At 34.1% G+C, this 22,716-nt stretch overlaps 1 protein-coding gene across 1 annotated transcript in view; it reads left to right on the forward strand.

The window, feature by feature from the left end:
• Positions 1–22,716, forward strand: part of REV3L (REV3 like, DNA directed polymerase zeta catalytic subunit) — a 161,108-nt gene that overhangs the window by 69,763 nt on the left and 68,629 nt on the right. The window contains exons 6-13 of the mRNA XM_019646344.1: positions 2,427–2,521; positions 3,313–3,417; positions 4,452–4,536; positions 4,623–4,771; positions 9,591–9,710; positions 12,469–12,685; positions 16,964–17,103; positions 17,818–21,982. Of these exons, the coding sequence (XP_019501889.1) occupies positions 2,427–2,521; positions 3,313–3,417; positions 4,452–4,536; positions 4,623–4,771; positions 9,591–9,710; positions 12,469–12,685; positions 16,964–17,103; positions 17,818–21,982 (5,076 nt within the window). The remainder of the gene's footprint in view (positions 1–2,426; positions 2,522–3,312; positions 3,418–4,451; positions 4,537–4,622; positions 4,772–9,590; positions 9,711–12,468; positions 12,686–16,963; positions 17,104–17,817; positions 21,983–22,716) is intronic.

A 22,716-nucleotide genomic window follows, 5' to 3' on the forward strand; every position in this document is an offset into this window, starting at 1 on the left:
CGCCGGCTTCTGGACGGCCGCTCACTGCAGCTGCTGGCCGCTCACTGCGGCTGCTGGCCGCTCACGCTGGCTGCTGGCCACACACGGTAGCCCATGGCAATCCACTGCCACAGGGACTGCAGCCCACGCCGTCGCCGGCGACTCATGGCAGCCCAGCTCCAGGTTGAGCTGTTGTTCAGCATCTCAGCTGCGGAGGGCAGTGTCACTGGCCCTCATATGTGGGATCCGAACCGGGGCCCTCTGGCATCCCAAGCGAGTTCTTAACCATCGCGCCACTCGGCCGGCCCTGAAGAGATTTTTTTAAATTATAGATGTCTGAGCTCCACCCTCAGTGATTCAAAATAATAAGCCTGTTTTCTTAAGCTATGAACAGAAGAGAGGCACAATTGTCTACCACCATATCTCTTATCTACCTTTCATGACTAAAATGAATGGTCTGCATGTACTTGCTGACTCAAATTTTTTACTCACAGTTTTTCTATCTACTGGAAACAAATTTTAGTTCTGAGAACTACTTCCTTTCCCTAGGAACACCTGCCCTGAATTTCTGAAGTAGTTTGGTAATAAAGGCAAGAATTAGTTGTAAATTTCTCCTATGAGATTGTATTTTTATTTTTATTTTTTTTAGAAAGATATGTGTTTTTAAAACAAGATTTTATTGGGGAATTGAGGAAGGGGAACAGTGTTGGGGAATTGGGGAACAGGAAGAGCTAAGTTGTTGTCCTTCAATCTTAGTTGTGGAGGGCGCAGCTAGCTCAGCTCCAAGTCCAGTCACCATCCAGTTGCCCACCTGCAGCTCCCGGATGCTCAGGTTCCATGTTCAATCTTAGTTGGGGGTGGGTGTCGCCCACCATCCCATGCAGAAGTCGAACCCGCAACCTTATTGTTAGGAGCATGTGCTCTCACCAGCTGAGCCATCCTGCCACCTGTTGGCAACTCAGATCGGGCGCAGCTCACTGGCCCATGTGGGAATCGAACCAGCGACCCTGTTGCTCAGAGCTCATGCTATTAACCAACTGAGCTACTCAGCTGGCCCAAGATTGTATTTTTTTGATGTTATTGTTTTCCTCCTTTGTCACAAATATGCTACTCCTAGAAAATTCACCCTTGAAATTTACAATATAATTCTTCCCAAAAACCGTGAACCTTTTTAGTATAAGAAGAATATTATTGATCATAAACTGTTTTATCTGACAATTAATTTCATGGCAAAACGGATTTTGTTAAATTTTATGAATAAAGAAGACAAATTACATTAAGAATTATTTTTTCTGAAATGGAAGGGATATATTGTGAGGCTGACTAATATGTTTCTTTATCAATAGTAAAAAAGATGTGTGTGTGTGTGTGTGTATACACATGTATACATGTGTATTTATTTGAATTGTAAAAATTTTTACAATTTACAGAATTTTTACAATTCTGAGGTTTAACAAATTAATTTCTAACATCCCATCAAAATTTCCTTAGGGATAGACAATGGAAAGGAGGTTTTGCTAATATGTTTCTTGTAAAACATTAAAAATGTTGCAAATAAGTGTTAACGAAATCTGCCATTACCCACTTTCTGGTAAAATCATGGTTCTCTCCTTTTTCTTTGATGTCCATATTAACAGGATATCTAACTTTTGGGATGAGTCAACTGGGATTCACCCTAGATGATGCATGTTCATTCTGTCAAGTAGGAACAGTTATGTGATTTTCTAATCTTTCTTTTCTTGTGGCTCTGATGAAAAACAAAACACGTTTGAGTCAAAGAGCATTAGTGGGAACAATCCTCTGTAGTTCTCATAAAAATTAATGACCTTGTGCTGTCACCACTTATGAGCCCACTGTTGAACACATGTGGTTTCTCAATTCTGTGTCATGGAGAATTTTAAAAGTGTTCTCCAGCTCAGCAGCAGTTGAGGACAAGAAGAATAGTGTTATTTAATATGCTCACCTCCCTTCATCTCTGGTTACTTATTCTCTCCTCATTTTATCTATGATTGCTGAGAAAGATGCCGCTGGGCATATGATTGCCTATGTGTATGGTTTTTGATTCATGTCTCAGTTGTCCCTCTGCTATCTTATCCCATTCTGTCCTGGATACGACCCACATGCTAAAACATTGTACATCCCTTATATATAATTTATTATATATAAAAATAATTATAATGAGCCAAAATATGTAAAATGTACTGCAAAAGGATCTCAAAAGAGTTGTTAATATAGTAGGTATATTTGTATTTTTCTCTTTCTGTTTTTCATTTTTTATGTGTATATAGTACACAGAATCAATTATGTCATGAATATTTGTGGATTAATATATCAATGGCTTTTCTCCTTACCACCTAAACATGAGAAATTGTGTAAGTAAGAAAAATCTTCAGAAAATTTGCTCTTACATAATTATTGTGGTTTTTTTAAATATATTTTTAATTCAGCTCTTTAATATTGGAAGATGTTAAACCGCAGAGTACATGTGAATTAGAAGTAGATGCTGTAGCTGCTGATATCTTAAATCGGCTGGACATTGAAGGTATATACACAATTATTCTTAATACATGTTTTTATTTTTAAAAATTAATGACCAAAGTAGAGTGAAAAAAGTAGGGAAGAAAACATTACTAGGAAAGTAAGATGTTATAGAAGGAGGATGCAAAATGTTAGGAAGATTGCTTCTGTACCTCTGATGAGATAGTTATTTTTCTATTTATATTTTCATTCATATGAGTATGTTTGCACAGTCATGAACCTAAAGTAAGTATAACACTAAATAAATGAGCCAGTATCAAAAAACTTAATATACACTGACATTTAATTTTTTAATTTTCAGGTTATATACCAGGGAGGGGAGTCTCAGGTCTGTTAGCTGTCATCAAATGTTTGAATCTCCTTCATTTGGTGGTTTTTAGGGAACCACGGGGAAGAAAACTCAAAAAGGAGTAGCATAAGAAATGTAGATTATAATATTGAATGTCAACTATAATTTTAAAAATATGTTGTCACAAGATGTAAAGTACAGCATAGGGAGGAATATAATCAATGGTATTGTAATAGCTATGTATGGTGTCAGATGGGTAGTAGACTTGTTGGCGTTATCACTTTGTGAGGGGTGTCTAGTCACTGTTGTTTTTTTGTACATCTGAAACTAATAATAAAAACTAAAAAAGGAATGTGGGTTGGGATAGTTGGTCTGCTTTGTTATACAAAGTAGGTAAGTGTTTTTCTTAAGAAGCAGGATTTATTTTTTTAAAGTTTGGATTTATTTTTTTAAGCAAGTACTTTTCACTTTGACTTTGTAGTAGTGAAGTATTGTTGTGATTACAGCTCAAATTGGTGGAAACCCTGGTCTACAGGCCATATGGGAAGATGAAAAGCAACGGCGAAGAAACAGAAATGAAACTTCTCAGATTAGCCAACCTGAATCACAAGGTATAAATCAAATAGCACTCTAAAGACTTTTTTAAACAAGGTATTTTAATAGAAAAGTTTAAGTCATTGAGTTTTTACCTTGACCTTAGATTTTACTTTTCAAATTACCTTTAATTTTTCTATATATATATATATATATTTTTTTTTTTTTTTACTCTGCTCTGAACCAGTAATTCTTTACCTCCAAGTGTCACTCATTGTCTTTCTTCCGATAAGAAACTGACATCCTCATTGTCTTTGGTTTTCACCATACTTTGTTCTCTTGCCTCACATTTTTCTCCTGTTTCATTCTCTAGTATACTCAGCCTTCTGTATTTCCAAATGACCTATAGATTACTCATAGAAGACCACGAATCTCAACTTAGAAACACGGTGTGTCATTCCTGAAGCTTTGAAAATGTAACCCATGAAATACTGCCCCCAAATTATTTGCTGGATATGTCATAAAAACTCTCACTTTGATTATCTTATACAGCTCTGAAGAAAACATTCATTTATTATTAAACCCTGCTACATTCAAAAGGAATTTGAGGGGGCTTAAATAAATGCCATGAACACAATGAAAATACTAACATAAAAGCAAAAGTATAAAAGACATAATTCAAAAGACAAATGTATTTGAAATACAGCAGTAAGCCTATATTGAAGTCCAATTAAAGTTTAAAATTTTTATTACAGTGTCTTGGACATTAAAAATGCTTTGATAAATTTTGAATGCCTTTTAAAGTAGAAATACGTATTTTATAAGAGGATAATATCTGTTCAGAGTGTATAGGTAGAGAACAATGTTTTTCTGTGCTAGATTTAAGTTATAGAACTTAAACTTGAACTGACTTTAAGTGCTTAATTTTATAGCTTCAGTAACAACCATTTCTGTTTTATTTGATTTTATAAAACAGAACTACTTTTAGGTGGTGTTATATATGTCAAGAAAAGGATAGGAAATTGCTACTATTTTAAAAGCTACTCTAGGAGAAAAGAAAATATTTCATTCATTTATCTACATCTTTTTAATGCACTTTTAAAATTCAAAGATCGCAGGTTTGTGTCAGCAACAGAAAGTGAAAAAAAATTTCAGAAGAGACTACAGGAAATTCTCAAACAGAATGATTTCTCTGTGTAAGTGATTATTTATTATAAACCTCGGAACTATTTCATTGCTTTGTTATCTAGTTTGTTATAAAGGATATGTTTTAATTAAGCAGAACGTTATCAGGATCTGTGGGCTACAGCGATGGATCCCAGGAGTTCTCTGCAGAGTTAACATTGCACTCTGAGGTTCTGTCTCCTGAAATTCTTCAGTGTACACCGGCTAATATGGTGGAAGTCCACAAAGACACAGAGTTGAGCAAAGGTGAGGTTTTCTTTTCAGGTATACAGAAAATACTCTTAACAGACTTCTGTATATCTAGCACTAAGGTAATTAGTACTTGGTTGAGTTTGCTAAGTATTTCTTTTTTTCCTGAGAAATAAATATTGTTGATATAGCAAAAATCTCTCTCCCATTCTTTCCCTTTTCTTCATCTCTAGAGTTGAGCACTATTCTGAAGTTGGGGCAAACTGTTACCATATATGATTTTATATTTTCTTATATATGTATGTCTACAACATATACTGTTATTTTAGGTTTTAAATTTTACATAAGTGGTGCCCTACTTGGCATAAATTAAACAACTTGCTTTTTTCATTCAATATTATATTTTTTAACAACTTAATTGGGGTATAATTTGCATGATGTAAAAATGCACTCACTTTAAGTGTATAAAGTCAGTGGTTTATATTAAATTTACAGAGTTCTGCAAACATCTCCATAATTCAGTTTTAGAACATTTTCTTCACCTCAAAAGATTCCTTGTGTACATTTGTAGTCTTACCTGTTCTCACCTCCAGCCCCAATTAAACACTAGTCTACTTTCTTGTCTCTCAAGATTTGCCTTTTTCTGACTATATCATATAAATGAAGTCATACAACATGTGATCTTTTGTGTCTTGCTTCTTTCACTTAGCATAATATTTTCAGGTTCATCCATATTGTATCTGTCAGTACCTATCAGTATTCCATTCCTTTTTATGGCTGAATAGTATTCCGTTGTATGGATGTACCATATTTTGTTAATTCGTTCATCAGTTGGGATATTTAAGTTGTTTTCACATTTTGGCTCTTAATAATGCTATGAACATTTGTGTATAAGTCTTGGTGTGGATATATATTTTCATTTCTCTTGAGTGGAGACCAAGGAGTAGAATTGCTGGGTCATTTGGTAAATTTGTGTTTAATTTTTTAGTAAACTACCAAACTTGTGCAAAGTGACTGTATAGTTTTATATTCCCACCAGTAATATGTGAGGGTTCCAGTACCCCACATCCTCACTAACACTTGTTATTATCTTTTTTATATAGTATCCTAGTGGGTGTGAAATGGAATCTCATTATGTATTTAATTATCATTTCCCTCATTACTAATGATGCTGAGTATTTTTATGTCAACATTATAACTTTGCAGTCTATCTTTGTTCACATGTTTCTAGGTCATTGGTTTTAGCTGCTGATTAGTACTCCATTTTAAGTCTAAACAAGTTTATCTGTTTCTCTACAACTATTAGATGGTTTTCACTTTTGCACTGTTAATAACAATGTTACATCTGTCACCTTGTGGCTGTGTGCCGGAGTTTCTCCACAGAAGATACATAGAAGTGTAATTTGCTGGGTCTTAAGTTATATGTATTGTACTCTGCCTAGATAGCATCTGCACTAGCAGGGTTTCTGTAATGCAATTAGCTTATACGTGATTGGGAAATAAGAGAATAATGAAAGTTTTACTCAGAAGTCATGTTGTTTCATATGCAATTTTTCTAGGCAAGGGGAGCCAGAATAGCAGGAATAGAATTGCAGCCTTCAGCATAACAGGAGAAGCCCTCTTTTCACTGCCGCATTGGCAGCAGGGGCTCTTTTGACTGTATTAAACAACAGCAACAACTGAAAATGAGCACCTACACCCAAGGCTTCCTCCCTCCCTAAGAGTTGCATCCCAGCGTTGTGCCATCTCTGACTCATGGCAAGTTGCACCACCTCCTGAGCTCACCTTTATAGCAGCTACTGGCTCAGAGCTCTGCTTCCATTTGCTTTGTCTTAGCATCTGCCAGCTGCACTCTAATCAAAATTTACCCAGCATTTCCATACTATTTTCTGTGCATTTTTAATATCAACTATGACAGCCTCCAGCTACACTGAGCTGCCTTCCTGACTGATCAGAATTATCCCCCCAGGTACCAATTATTGATTTTGTTAGTGCTCTGGTTACAAAGTTGCATAGATTTTTGCCTTAACCATTTTTTTTCCCTATCAGCCCTGTTATTTATAGTGCTTAATTTCAGATTTTGAGGTATGTTACTAATAAAAATATCACATTATAGTAGTAATGCCAGTATTACAAAATTGTTCTATGAAATGATTGTACCTAAGTTTATATTCTCACAATATATTAGAGCTTATATTTTCCTACATCCTCAGAAGCATTTGATAGTATCAGATGCAAAAACTTGTTGACATTCTGATTCTTTGAAATGGTATCTCCTTAGTTTAATCTATATTTCCTAATTACTGTTAAGTTTGAGCATTTGAGTTTCTTTATCGGAGAATTGCTTATTTGTGTTCTTTGCTCATTTTCTATTGGTCACTTGTCTTTTTCTTACTCATTTGTAGGAGTTCCTAATATTTTCTTGATATTAAGCCTTTGTCAGTTCTATGTATTGTAGATATATTTTTTCCCCATCTAGACTTGTACTTTAGAAGTCTTCAAAAAATATTTTTAGCTTTCTTTCCCCTCGTTCTTTCCTTTTGTTTTATTTTTTAGGTGTTTTGCATATCTTCAGTTTTAATGTCGAATTTAAGTTTTTTTTTCTTTGTGGTTAAGTTTTCATACCTGGTTTATGAGTCCTTCCCTATCTGATATAATGAAACTTTTCATCCTTAAGGCTTACATGTGCTTACAATTAGGATGTAATTGTATCTGTTTCTCTAAATATAAATACCTAGTTGTTCCAGCGTACTTATTGAAAAGCTTTTTTTTCCCCACTCAATTCTCCCACCTCAGTCATGTTCCCCTGTTAATATACTGTTGTAATTGTGGTTGCTTTGGTGTACATCAAGGACAGATCATCCCTTATCCGGCTTCAAAATTGTCTTATCTACTCTCATTCTTTTAAAAAAGCTCTCCTGTGTTAATCTTAGGATCTCATTGTTTCATTCCTGGGAAGAACCCTGTTGAGATTTTATTAGGAATTCAATGAATTTATAGGCCAATTTAAAAACATTTTAAATCTTTATCATATCATCTCATCTATGAACATAGTTCTTATTGTATTTTGTCTTTCATGTCTTTCAATAAGGTTTGCAATTTTCTTTGTAAAATAATTTTTGTAGCCTTTGTTTAGATATATTCCAGGTGTCTTATGATTTTCAGTAAGTTTTATCTTTCAAAAATTTTATCTTCTAACTGCTGCTATTTAGGAACTTAACTGACCATTGTATATTAGTCTTATGTTCAGCAACTTTTACTAAGTGCCAATAGTTTATATGTCTTTTCCATTGACTTTTCTGTGTAGAGAGTGATCATCTGCAAATAACAATTTTATTACTTCTTTTCCCATCCTCATACATTTTTTTAAATGTAATGATGGAAAAAGATCCACAGTTTGCCCCATTAAATGAGTTGTGGAGCTTTCTCTCTTTTTTCAACAATTTTTATTAGAATAGTATAATATATATCTTGGAGGTTTGATAGATCTCACTGTAAAACCATCCAGAATTAGTCTGTTTTTTTGTGGATGGATTTTAGTATTGGGGGGGTGGTAGGTGAAGAGAATGGATTTTAAACTACTAATTCAATTTTCATGATTATAGGTGTGCTCAAGCTTTCTATTTCTGTTTGAATTGGGTTTTATTTCATATTTTTCCTAAGAAATTATCCACTTTATCTGATTTTGCCCTGTTTTTGGCATAAAGTTCATAATATTTAACATCTGTTATACTTTTTGGTATTTTCCGTTTTATTTCTAACATAATTTATTTATGCCTTCTATTTTATTTTGATCATTCTTGCCAGTCTTGTCTATCATATTAGATGCAGAGAACCAGCTTTTATTTTTATTGATCCTCTCAATTGTCTTGTTTTGGGGATGAGCTATTTTTCACAGTTTTTTGTTTGTTCATTTTTTTAAAATTATTTTTTATTGTGAAGTACACATTTTTTAGAATTAGTTTCAGCTGTACAACACAGTACAATAGTTACACTTTTTACCCTTCGAGGTGACAACCTCTCTCCACCGCCCCACTTCCACCCCCAATGTCATACATATCTATTACAATTCCCTTGACTCCACTCCCACACTATACTCCACGTCCCGTGACTGACACTCTCTCTCTCTCTCTCTCTCTCTCTCTCTCTCTCTCTCTATATATATATATATATATATATATATATATATATATATATATATATATGAATTTCTTTAGTTTTAAGTCTGAATACTAGAAGCAGAAAATACAAGTTTTCCAGTTAGCTCTTATAACTGCCTGCCATTTTTTGCCATATAATATTTTTTCCCTTACTACTATGTGCTTTTATTCTGTCTCTCCCTTTAACGAGATTGTTTCATTTTATCTTTGTTCTTAAACTATTTAATCCCTCTGTACATTAGAATTTCTATTAAAAGCACATGTTGAAGGACTTACAATTTTAGATCATGAAGTGAAAACTTCCTGAGAAATATAAAATTATTGTAAAATGAATTTATTTGTAATTTTAAGCTGTAGAGAATAAAGAATTTTATTATTCAAATGAGACAGTTTGTCTTTTCCTTTCGTATATTTTAATGTGCATTGATTTGTATCAGAGTAATATAAACTATCTGTACAAACCAGGTAGGATTGAAAAGGCTAAAGAGATTGTAAATATTTCGTGATTCAAGGTATTTCGTTTTTAAATTATCCCCATTTGACTGCTTAGATATTTCTGTGGCTTTTCTTAAGTTTTATTATGTTTTTATTTAACATATATCACTAACACGTCAAAATTTTAAATAGGTTTATGTTGTAATGCTTCCTAATTTACACAAATTCTAAACAAATTTAGGCCATTGCTTTAATGTTTTTGTATTCTTTGTCATCTTAAGGTCACATGAGACATAAAGTGGAGGAAGCTCTTATTAATGAAGAAGCAATTTTGAACCTCATGGAATCTAGTCAGACTTTTCAGCCTTTGACCCAAAGACTGAGTGAGTCACCAGTTTTCTGTAAGTAACAATTGTACCAAGAAATTTTCAGTGTTTTAAGTCAATGAAAGTTGATATGTGAAGAGGGTATTTTTTTCCTTTGATTTGAAGAGGTTAATGTTGCATGTTCAATAAATCCTTTCTCTGTTTAGTATAAAAACGAAACCTTGCGTTAAATGAAGTAGCTTTGTTTTTTATTTTCTGCACAGCTTTTTCTAAAAAACAATGTGAAAGAAAATAATTACCTTTTTTTAAACTTCACTTTGGTTGGAGGAAAACCATATGCTTTAGGGGAAAAATGTGCTTATTTTGAATTAAAATTCTTCAAATTTAAGTACATTAATAAAATAGCCATAATTAACTTTTCTGGTGAGTATCAGAAATTTACCTGGACAATTCCTTTTTAAGCAATTAATTTTTGGCTAGTGTAGAACATGACTGTTATTTCTGAGTGTCCGTGCATCTCTACATGCCATTTGCTAGTTTTCATTTCAATAATTTAAACGACATCTTTTGCAAAATGTATTTAAAATTTTATTGCAAAATGAGATATCATTAAACTTCATGCCCCTTATTTTTCTTAGTATAGTGATTTTATGTTTCTTTCCTTGCTCACTTTCTGTTTTTTCGTTCTTATTGTATTAAATAAGATATAGCATCAAACGTGATCATAGTTCTCTACAGGGTCCTCTCTCTGTTACCTGCATTTTCTTTGAATGAAACACAAATTGACTGACTAGGAACAAAACCAAAATTATTGTACACAGTCATATTTCAAGAACATTTTAGGTAGGTGTAGGGAACAGTTTTCTTTTTTAAGTGAATGGCATATGCATAAAGAAATGATCCAAAGACCACATTAAAAATTAATTTGAAGTTTAAATCTAAAATGTTTTATTTCTCCATCTGAATATATATATATATATACACACACACACACACACACACACACACATATATATGTATACACACACACACACATATATATATATATATATATCTCCCTAAATTACATTCTAGTTATAAAAATAATAAACAGTTATAAAAGAGAGGAACTTAGAGAAAGTTAAGGAATTGAAAAAGAGAGGGAGAGAGGCATATCCTTATTTCATTACATTAGAGAAATATAATGTATCATCAGCAGGTATAATTTTACCTTGCCCAAGTTTACAAAATGCAGTCTAAATGTTAGTCAAAGATCTGAGTGTCAAATATATAAAATATTATTTGCTAATATTTTTTTAAGAGGCAGGAAAAATAAATGTATTGCAATTCTAGGTTTAAGAAATGGATTTTTGCCAAAATGGCCCTAATCAAATATCTATATTTTTGTTTTATATCTGATAGCATGATTGAACCAATTTCTTTAATATCAAAAAAAAACCCCTGAAACTTGATATTTTAGTAAATGGGGAATACATTATCTCATTTTACAGAGAAAAAGATTGTGTACTAGATTGAACAAACCATCTTCATGATTATTTTAAAAATAGCTTTTATTGAGATAATTCACCTTCTTGAGATATAAATTTTGCCTTCTAACATGTACAGTTCAGTGGTTTTTAATATATTCATGGACTTATGCAACTATTACCACCATCTAATTCCAGGACATTTTCATCACCCCAAAAAGAAATTCCTTACCCATTCGCACTCACTCCCCATTCTTCCCTCCTCTCAGCCCCTGGCAACCACTAACCTATTTTCTCTTGATTAACCTATTTGGGGCATTTCATATAAAAAGGAATCATGTAACCTTTTTTTTCTGGCATCATTTACTTAGCATAATGTTTTTAAGGTTCATCCATGTTGTAGCACGTATCATACTTTATTCCTTTTTACTGCTGAATAATTCATGATACCGATATGCCATATTTAATTTATTCATTCTTCAGTTGATGGATATTGGTGTTGTCTTTTTTTTTTGTCTGTTATGAATAATGCTGCTATGATTATTCATGTATAGGTTTTTGTGAGGACATATGTTTTCAATTCTCTTGAGCATATACCTAAGAGTAGAATTGCTGGGTCATATTGTAACACTCTATGTTTAACATTTGGAGCAACTGCCAAAAGTTTTTCCAAAGCAACTGCATCATTTTACATTCTGACCGCAGTGTTTGAGGTTGCCAGTTTCTTCACATCTTTACCAGCACTTGTTATTATGTCTTTGATTTTAGCAACCCTAGTGCATATGAAGTGGTATCTCATTGTGGTCTTCAAAGTATTTTAAATAATGTATATCATTAACCACTTTTAAAGCTCTCTTGTATTATTCAACTACAGGTTTTGATTGACTATCCTGTGAGCTAAATAAAGTTTTAGTAAGGGATAAGGTGTTCACATGTATTGTTTCTAAGGCATTTTCTTAGCGTTGATTCATATATTTATTACGTATGTTATATATACTCGTAATGTTGAACACTTGTGGCTATAATGGTTTAGTGCTCCTCAAGCTTAATTGTGCAGTAAGAGGTTTGGCAGCTTGTTAAAATGCAAATTCCTGGGTCCTACTTCAGAAATTCTGATTTAATAGATAAGGGATGGGGTCTGGGAATCTTCTTTTTAATAAGGACACAAAATCACTGTAATGCAGATGGTCCAAAGATAAAACTTGGATGGAAGAGCTATATTAACACATATAAGTCTTTGTACCAGCTGTATTCTTTCAGCATGTGTCAACAGCTTTGATTTTGTTGTTGTTTTCTAATTGGTCTGAATTGTTGAATTGTTTAGAAAACTTCAGTTATTTGTTGGTAATGCTTCACTTGTTTTATAGTGGACAGTAGTCCTGATGAGGCTCTGGTACATCTTCTTGCTGGTTTGGAAAATGATGGATATCAGAGGGAAAGAAACAGGATGCCATCGCCATGTTGTCCCCACAATAGTGATGATGAAGAAAATGAACCACAGGTTGAAAAAGAAGAAATGGAGCTTAGTTTGGTTATGTCTCAGAGATGGGACAGCAATATTGAAGAACATTGTGCCAAAAAGAGGTAACTTTCGTTATTTCCGTTACTTTAATATATCATAGCAGTGGTAACTATAGTCGTCATGTTGTATGTTACATCCCTAGTACTTACTTACCTTATAGCTGGAAGTTTGTACCTTTTGACCACCTTCCAGTTTCCCCTCCCCATAAACCTAACTTTTAGAAATCATCTATTTATATATGTATTATTAATATGTGTGGATAGTAAATGGGGCAAAGTAGACGTGCCTCTGTATCCTGGAACTTGGAAAAAAAGAATGCCCTCTGAGAGTTAAACTGTTATGGGTTGGAGCAACAGTTGTGGAGTCAACTTAAAAACAAGGAATGGCTTCTGTTTCTGATTAGACTGAATGATTTAAGTGTTAAAAATAAGTAAATAAATGAGTCTCAGAAGCAGACACTGCCGGTATTATGGTTCATTTCTCAAGGTAATTGAATAAGATGGCACTGTCCTTTTCTAAATCAGTATTTTGTGAGCTTGATTGGTTTGAGTCTGTCCCTGAGCTGTATGCTCTGTGTGTAGAAAAAATCAGGCCTCTGAGCCTGACACTGAGTATGCCTCTCCTTTAAACTTCTGTAGGCAATATTAAAACATCTAAAGTCTGTGTTTTACATTTTCACCCCCCAAAGCCATTGTTGAAAGGTGAAAGAGGTTAATCCATGTGTTATATTGAAATACATACATGCACACACACACACACACACACACACACACACACACAGAGGGTGCCAAAAAAATGTATACACATTTTAAGAAAGGAAAACTGTATTAAAACTGTAATACTCAGTATATACTTACTGGTAAAAGATGAATACAAGTCACGTTTTATTTCTGCATTTACATGAGGTGCTCAAAGCAGTTACCATCAGCATCCAGACACTTCTGATGATGGCAAATTACTGTTTGAGCAAAGTTGACCAAAGTGTCCACTTGTATACATTTTTTGGCACCCTCTGTTTACACATTACACACACACACACACACACACACACACACACACACATATAATGTATACATGTAATATTTCTTTAGTTCTCTAGTTTCCCAACACTTCCTAATATAAAAAATAAAATTTCTGATCACTTTTCCTGTTATTTGGGTATAATTCAGAACCCCCTTTTTAAGTATGCTTCAACAAAGATTCCATCTTCATTCTATGAGTAGGAAATTCCGAATCTGCAAAATATTTCTTACTTTCTTCCTAGTTTCACATACTCAGTTCCCTTTGGTGTCCAATGATAAACCCTTCAAAGACTCAGCTCCTTGACCTTCAAAGACCTGATTTTACCTACTCCAGACAGAATCAGTGTTTGATTAATTGATCGATTTGACTCTCAACAGTGTCATCAAATGTCTTTTGCTAATATTTCCTAATCTTTGTAGCTGTTCTATAAATTGTGCATTTTATTTTTCTATAAACTTTATAAATGTTTTCATGAAATATCCTATTGGGAAATGCCTCAATCCCGTCACCCTCCTTTGGAGTGTGGGCAAGCCTAGATGAATGCTATAACATGGATTGTTCTTGTTTCTCTGTTCCTTATTTCCGTAATGGCACCACTTTCTACCCCAGCTTCTAGAAATTTACAATTTCAATGTCATATTTGATTTGCCTTCCTTTACATCCGTATCTCTTTGTCCTTAAGCCCTATCATTCAGCTCTGTTTCCAAAGCTTCTATCCTTTAACAGAGGTTCTATCCTCCTATCCCCTTTCTTCCTAAGGTAATGTCCTAGTTTAGGCCTTCCTTACCATTTATCTAGAATACTGTGATTCACTTTGTAACTGGTTTCCTTGCTTCCAGTCCTATTCTGCTAGGGGGTGGTAATTATGATAATTAACACTTTGTGGGCACTTAGAATGAAGCAGAGAATATCAGGACCCTTTGTGAACTCAAGCCATGCTTTGCTGTCTTTATATCCTTTTAAAATATGGTTACTTAAGGGAATGTAATAATCGTATTGAGTGTTAATTTCAGGCAGACATTTAACAAAGTCTTACATAACATTCGTGTGGATAAGGAAACATGGCAATAATGACAGATTAGGTGGATTCACAGAGAATTTACATTATTTTGCATTCAAAAACCACTTAAATGCTTGCTGTGTGCCAAGTATCATGCTAGATTGGATTGAAATGGTCATAAATATTGGACATTGGTAACTCATTGGATGACAGAATATAGATTCAAAAATATCTTGAAAGTAAATAAGTGATGCTAAAGTATAGAGTGATATGTTTAGGGTCAACCAGTTAGCTTCACAATTATAGACTAGCTAGACCTTCAGTTCATTTTGGGCTTCACAGTTTCTGTGGGAAAACCATGGGTATTACTTTATTAAAAGCACAATAAGTCTTTAGTGTTGTAATGATTGCCAAAATAGTGAATTTTATTATTGGCTACCAGCTATACCTTGGGTAACATTTATTATTCTAACAGATTTTGGATTTTATTAATAGAATAATTAATTATAGTATTTATTTGATTATTTAAGTCTTTCTATAATAAGTTAGATTACTTCTTTCATATTTTAGCAAAGTTTGTTGACTGTTTGATATTTGTATTTGATTTTGTGGCGTTTTACTTATCTGCATTTTTTCTTCATTATTCTCTCATTGTTTTATTTTGGTATTACCCCTTGATTTCACCTTCAACATATCATTAGTATTGCTTCTACAGCTTCTTAGATTATATCTTGTTTAGTTTATACTTTTATACCTGATATGCATTCAAATATGCAGTATAAAATTCTTTTTATTTTATTTTTATTTTTTATTATTAGTTTAAAGTCGCTATCTACTTGTTACCAGTAATGTCAGCCTGTTTAAAATAATAGGCATGGTTTATCTCTTGATTAATTAATGCTTGTGTGTTCTTTGACTGGACCAGTTCTGTGAAAACCATGCGCAGGTTAACCTGGGGAAAATAAACCCCTAAACATTTCATAAATGTATATTAGAGAGATTAAATAACAGAACTATAGTGTCTAGAAAAGGAGTCATTTAATTCTACCTGTGTATTGGATGTTATATTCTGCCCTGAGAATGTACCATATTTTAAGAATATTGAGAAAGTAAAAGGAAAGAAGAGGAACAAAGCTTGAAGGATCTGTGAATTGTGTCACTTTTAAAAAACAGTAGAAAAAAATAATGTTTGGCCTAATTAGAGAGGAATTATGGGACAAATGATAAATGCGTTCAAATATTTTAAAGGTTATCATGTGGAAAATGGCATAGACCTGCTGCTATATAGCTCCAGAGGACAAAAAGCAGGAGGAATGTATGGAAGTTGGAAAGAAGGTTTTTGTGTAATGTAGGAAGAAAATGACTAACAATTGGAGCCATTAACAATGAAAAAGATTACCCTATAAGACAGTAAGCCCCTTATGCTGAGAATGTAAAAGCAGAGCTTGTGTCAAATCTGTTAAAAGTAAGGTTTTGCATTGGATAGAAAGTTGGCCCAAATGACCTGTAACTCTTTCAGCTCTTGAATGATTTTAGCACAAATTGTGATTTTGAAAAGGTTTAATGGAGGAACTGTTTAATGTATGATAAAGGGATATTTTTAAGTTTTCTAAACAAGAGAATAAGTTAATTAGGTATGACTACAAAGAAAGTTTGCCTAGCCAGGTAGAAGGAAAAGTGTCAAGCTAGGATCTAGTAAAAAACAAAATTTAAATCTGTGTAAGTTAAAACTTAGAGAGTATCCACCTGGACTTAACAGTCCATCTGCATTTCTTAGTAACCCTACTTTATAGCCACTGCTGGGTTCACTCAACACCTCACTACTTCCTAGCCCCTCTCTGATCCCTGTTATTTTTTGTTCAGCCCTGACCTAAATACTCCTTTGCTTACCTTTTTGTTTTGTTTTTTTTTCCAATTCATAATGTAGTGATTGTGTGTTTATGGGGACTTCTTAAAAATATGTCAGATGCCACCTTTTTAGAAATTACTGGGTTCTCTCTCACCCAAACTGTTATATGTATATATCTAATGATAGGATAAGGAGAGAATATAAGAACATGATTAGATATGATCCAGGATATTGTAAAGCTTTGAGTATAGTAATGATCGTGTCTTCTAGCTCATATCAAAGGGATTATAAAATCTATTTACAATAAGTTTTTGTAGGACATGGTACTAAAGCTGCTTTTTAAAGTTGTGATTTTCAGATCTTCTTTGTTAAATTTTACTACTATAGCATCAAATTAGGCAAGTTATTTGAGACTGACATGCTTTTTCCTAATGATCGTACTCACTAGTGAATCTTCATATTCTCTAGATCACTGTGCCGAAACACTCACAGAAGCTCATCCGAAGAAGATGATTCATCTTCAGAGGAAGAAATGGAATGGAGTAATAGTTTGTTTCTAGCCAATCTTTCTATACCTCAGTTAGATGGAACTGCAGATGAAAACAGTGGTAAGTAAACAAGTCTGTAAGCATTTCTACTGTAAGCATTTCATAATTTAGAGGCTAAAATATATTTGATTTTGAAGTTATAATTATATTTCCTATATAGTTAGCTGATTGAGTCTATAACACTACTGTAATAGATTGTCCTCCAGTATTTCTTATTGGCTACCAGCTATACCTTGTCCTTCAGTATTTTGTCCTTCAGTATTTTGTCCTCCAGTATTTTTTCTTTCGAGAGATTGTAGATATATGATTCTTTCTCATTTTTAAGAGGATAATGTTTGTTAATCACTGATTTAAAGCTTCATAAATTTTAAACAGTTTATAATGTTAACATTTAAGTATTGTAGCATAAGACACTAAGAAATATGCTCAGCTTATTTGAAGTAAAAATAGAAAACATATTATTTTGTGAAAATTTTTCAAGGTGACAGTACTTTTTTCTTTATTCTCTTAAAAAGCATTGAATATTAATATAATCTATTTCTGATCAAAAGAATGTGTTTAAAATAATGACTAATAATTAAATGTAACTAACACTTGTTTATTTAGATTGAGTCATTATCCCAGTGATAGGCATAATCATTTTGTTGAGATAACCATATTAAACATACAAACAATTTCCTATAATTTCTTCGATGGTGATAGTATCATGGTATGGGAGAATATTTTTAAAATTAAGAGTGGAAGTGAAATAAAATCTTTTCTCCCCCTTTTCAGACAATCCACTGAACAATGAAAATTCTAGAACACACTCTTCTGTGATTGCAACAAGCAAGCTATCAGTAAAACCTTCCATCTTTCACAAAGATGCTGCTACATTAGAACCCCCATCTTCTGCTAAGATTACCTTTCAGTGTAAACACACAAGTGCCCTTTCTTCCCATGTTTTGAACAAGGAAGATTTAATTGAAGACCTATCACAGCCAAACAACATAGAAAAAGGTCTAGATCATTCAGCTGCTTCTTTTACAAATGAAAGCACTTACTCTATGAAATACCCTGGATCTTTAAGCAGTACTGTCCATTCAGAAAATGCTCATAAAGAAAGCACTAAGAAAGATATCCTCCCAGTATCTTCCTGTGAAAGTAGTATTTTTGACTATGAAGAAGATATTCCATCTGTTACAAGACAAGCACCAAGTAGAAAGTATACAAACATCAGAAAAATTGATAAGGATGCCCCTTTTATACATATGAACCGTCACACTAGCGAAAGTACATTGAGCAAAAGTTCTTTCAACTTTTCTGACTTAAGTCATTCAAAAAATAAAATATCTTGTGAAGGAAATGAAAAAGGAAATGGCACAACTCTGAATAGTTTATTCCCTTCATCGTTAACAGAAAATTGTGAATTGCTGTCTTGCTCAGGGGCTAATAGAACTATGGTACATTCTCTTGATAGCATTGCTGATGAAAGCGGACTAAATAAACTTAAAATTAGATATGAAGAATTTCAAGAGCATAAAACAGAAAAGCCAAGCCTCAGCCAGCAAGCAGCACATTATATGTTTTTTCCCAGTGTCGTTCTTTCTAATTGTCTCAGTAGACCACAAAAACTCTCTCCTGTCACATACAAGCTACAACCCAGTAATAAACAGTCTCGGTTAAAAATGAATAAAAAGAAACTTGTAGGTCATCAAGAGACTTCTACCAAAACTAGTGAGAGTGGATCCACAAAAGATAATTGTATACAAAATAATCCTTGCAATAGTAATTCTGAGAAGAATAATGTATTGGCCAGCGATTTAATTAAAGTCACCCGTGGAGCTTTTGAAAATAAAACACCTGCAGACAGTTTTATAGACTGTCATTTTGGAGATGGAACCTTAGAAACTGAGCAGTCCTTTGGATTATATGGAAATAAATACACACTTAGAGCCAAACGCAAGGTAAACTATGAGACTGAAGATAGTGAGTCAAGTTTTGTAACACACAACTCAAAAATTAGCCTACCTCATCCTATGGAAATTGGTGAAAGTTTAGATGGAACTCTCAAATCTCGAAAACGAAGAAAAATGTCTAAAAAGCTGCCCCCTGTCATCATAAAGTATATCATTATTAATAGATTTAGAGGGAGAAAAAATATGCTTGTGAAGCTAGGAAAAATAGACTCTAAAGAAAAACAAGTACTATTAACAGAGGAAAAAATGGAACTATATAAAAAGCTTGCACCTTTGAAGGATTTTTGGCCAAAAGTTCCTGACTCCCCTGCAACCAAATATCCCATTTATCCACTAACACCAAAGAAAAGTCACAGAAGAAAAACGAAGCATAAGTCTGCTAAGAAAAAAGCTGGTAAGCATCAAAGGACAAATAGTGAAAATATTAAAAGAACTTTGTCTTTCAGGAAAAAACGATCACATGCTATTCTTTCTCCTCCTACACCATCTTATAATGCTGAAACCGAAGACTGTGACTTGAATTATAGTGATGTAATGTCTAAACTAGGTTTTCTTTCTGAGAGAAGCACAAGTCCCATAAATTCCTCTCCACCTCGCTGCTGGTCTCCCACAGATCCAAGAGCTGAAGAAATTATGGCTGCTGCAAATAAAGAAGCAATGATTTTTAAGGGTCCTAATGCATGTAATAGCAAGACTGTTAACTCCCGTATAGAAAAAAATAGCCGAGCAAGAGCACAGGTGAAGAAATCCAAAACAAAGCTTGTTAATCCCTCTGCAGTTACTAAGAAAAGGAACAAACGAAATCAGACAAATAAACTAGCTGATGATGGAAAAAAGAAACCGAGGGCAAAACAGAAACAAAAAACAAATGAGAAAGTTACATCGAGAAAGCATATAACACTTAAAGATGAAAAAATAAAATCTCAGTCTGGTGCTGAAGTTAAGTTTGTGCTGAAACATGAGCATGTGTCTGAGACCTCAAATAGTTCTGGAGGCTCTCAACTACTTTTTAAACAGAAAGATGTGTCACTAGTGGGCTCTGCTATGGATCATCCTATTTCTGCCCCCCAAACCACTGGAATTCATGCACAACAGAATTTATCCGGCTGCTTTTCTTCTTTCTTAGAAAGCAAGAAACCTGTAGATTTGCAGACATTCCCCGGTTCCCGAGATGATTTGCATTCATCCGTTGTTTGTAACTCTTTGGGACCTGGAATCTCAAAAATTAATGTTCAGAGGTCTCATAGTCAAAGTGCTATGTTTACTCTAAAGGAATCAACCTTGAATCAAAAAAGTATATTTGACCTTTCCAACCATTTGTCTCAGGTAGCACAGAATACACAGATATCTTCAGGTGTAATGTCTCCAAAGACAGAAGAGAATGCAAATATACAAAAGAACTATTTGTCATCTATCGGAAAGTTAAATGAATTTCATAATTCCCTAGAATCAAAGGCTGACCCGGCGTATGCCCCTAATTTTTTGCATTGCAAAGACAGTCCACAGCAGATTGTGTGCATGGCAGAACAGTCAAAGCACAGCGAAACTTGTTCTCCAGGAAATGCAGCTTCAGAGGAAAGCCAGATGCCTAATAATTGCTTTGTAACTTCCTTGAGAAGTCCAATCAAACAAATAGCATGGGAGCAGAAACAAAGGGGCTTTATTTTAGGTATGTCAAATTTTAAACCTGAAAGGGTAAGACAGAGGTCATTGGCAGAAGCAATTTCACAAACCAAAGCACTTTCCCAGTGTAAAAATCAAAGTGTGTCAACACCGTCAGCATTTGGTGAAGGACAGTCTGGACTGGCAGTTCTAAAAGAATTGTTACAGAAAAGACAGCAGAAAGCACAAAATGCAAATATTATGCAAGACCCGTTATCTACTAAACATCAACCAAACAAAAATATTTCTGTTTCCCTTGAGCATAACAAGACAATTAAACGAACACGATCAGTAACATCTCCAAGAAAACCTCGAGCCCCCAGAAGTATAAAACCTAAAGAAAAAATCCCCAAACTTAAAGTAGACTCCCTAATTTTACAAAACTCTGGCCAGTTGGAGAACTCCCAGTCGGATGACAGTCCCATCTTTTTTTCAGATCCAGGTTTTGAAAGTTGTTATTCACTTGAAGATAGCTTGTCTCCTGAACACAATTACAATTTCGATATTAATACAATCGGTCAAACTGGATTTTGTAGCTTTTATTCTGGAAGTCAGTTTGTCCCTGCTGATCAGAATTTGCCTCAGAAATTTCTAAGTGATGCAGTCCAGGATCTTTTCCCAGGGCAAACAATCGACAAAACTGAGTTTTTAAGTCACGATAACCAGAAGTGTGATGAAGACAAACATCTGACCTCAGACTCAACCTCATGGCTTAAATCTGGTACACTGAGTCCGGAACTGTTTGAGAAATCATCCCTAGAGAGCAATGAGAGCCATCACCACAACCAGTGGAAAAACAGCTTTCATCCTCTAACAGCTCGGTCTAATTCAATAATGGATTCTTTCTGTGTCCAGCAGGCAGAGGACTGTCTAAATGAAAAATCCAGATTGAATAGGAGTTCTGTAAGCAAAGAAGTGTTCTTCAGCCTCTCTCAGCCCGGCACTTCAGACTGGATTCAGGGTCATACCAGAAAGGAAATGGAACAGTCTCTCGACTCAGCCAATACCTCTTTTACTACAATACTATCCTCCCCTGATGGTGAACTTGTGGACGCAGCCTCTGAAGATTTAGAATTGTATGTTTCAAGAAATAATGATATATTGACACCAACTCCTGATAGCTCACCAAGGTCTACCAGCTCTCACTCACAATCTAAAAATGGCAGTTTCACCCCTCGAACTGCTCACATTCTGAAACCACTTATGTCCCCACCAAGTAGGGAAGAAATTATGGCAACTTTGTTTGATCATGACCTTTCAGAAACTATTTACCAGGAACCATTTTGCAGTAATCCTTCTGATGTACCAGACAAGCCCAGGTAATAATCAGAGTTCTCTTCCCCTTGTGTCACTCTGAATAATTATCATGTGTATAACATTTGTTACCTGACCGCTTGCTACTTTTCTGACTGTGACTCTGTATTTGTAAGTATGTCAGTGTGAAAACTATTCATAATTATGGACTTATTAAGAAAATTCACAGACTAGCTGATGTTGCACATGGAGAAATTTGTTTACATTAATGACTATTGGTCTTAGATCTACTAGTATTTAACACGGTGTCTCCCTTAAGGATTACAGATGCAGACTCACTAAGACATGATGCCAAATTAAGAAGGTTGTCATCATATCAGCACTTTAAAAGTATTATAATTATCACTTTTAAAATGATATTTATTTCTAAAATGGTAAATTTTTATAATTTTTAAAAAGAACTTCATTTTCTTAAGTGTTTGAAAATGACATACATATATTTTAAATACTCTTTATGATATATCTGAATCAAGATTAAGTTGTTTCTATTATATACCACTTTTGTTCATGTTGCCAATATCTTCAGTCATATTGTTACTATTGTTAATTTATGTAATTATTGAGGGTCCAAGATGAACGTAGCCTCCCACTATCTCTTCTTTTTGTTTTTTTTTAAAGATTTTTATTGGGGAATTGGGAGAAGAGGAACAGACAAGTTGCTGTCGTTTTGTTCTTCAGTCTAGTTGTGGAGGACATTGCTTCACTGGCCCAAGTTGGCACCATCATTGGGCTCCTCCTG

This window comes from Hipposideros armiger, unplaced genomic scaffold (genome assembly GCF_001890085.2).
Source record: "Hipposideros armiger isolate ML-2016 unplaced genomic scaffold, ASM189008v1 scaffold_101, whole genome shotgun sequence".
Lineage (NCBI taxonomy): Eukaryota > Metazoa > Chordata > Mammalia > Chiroptera > Hipposideridae > Hipposideros > Hipposideros armiger.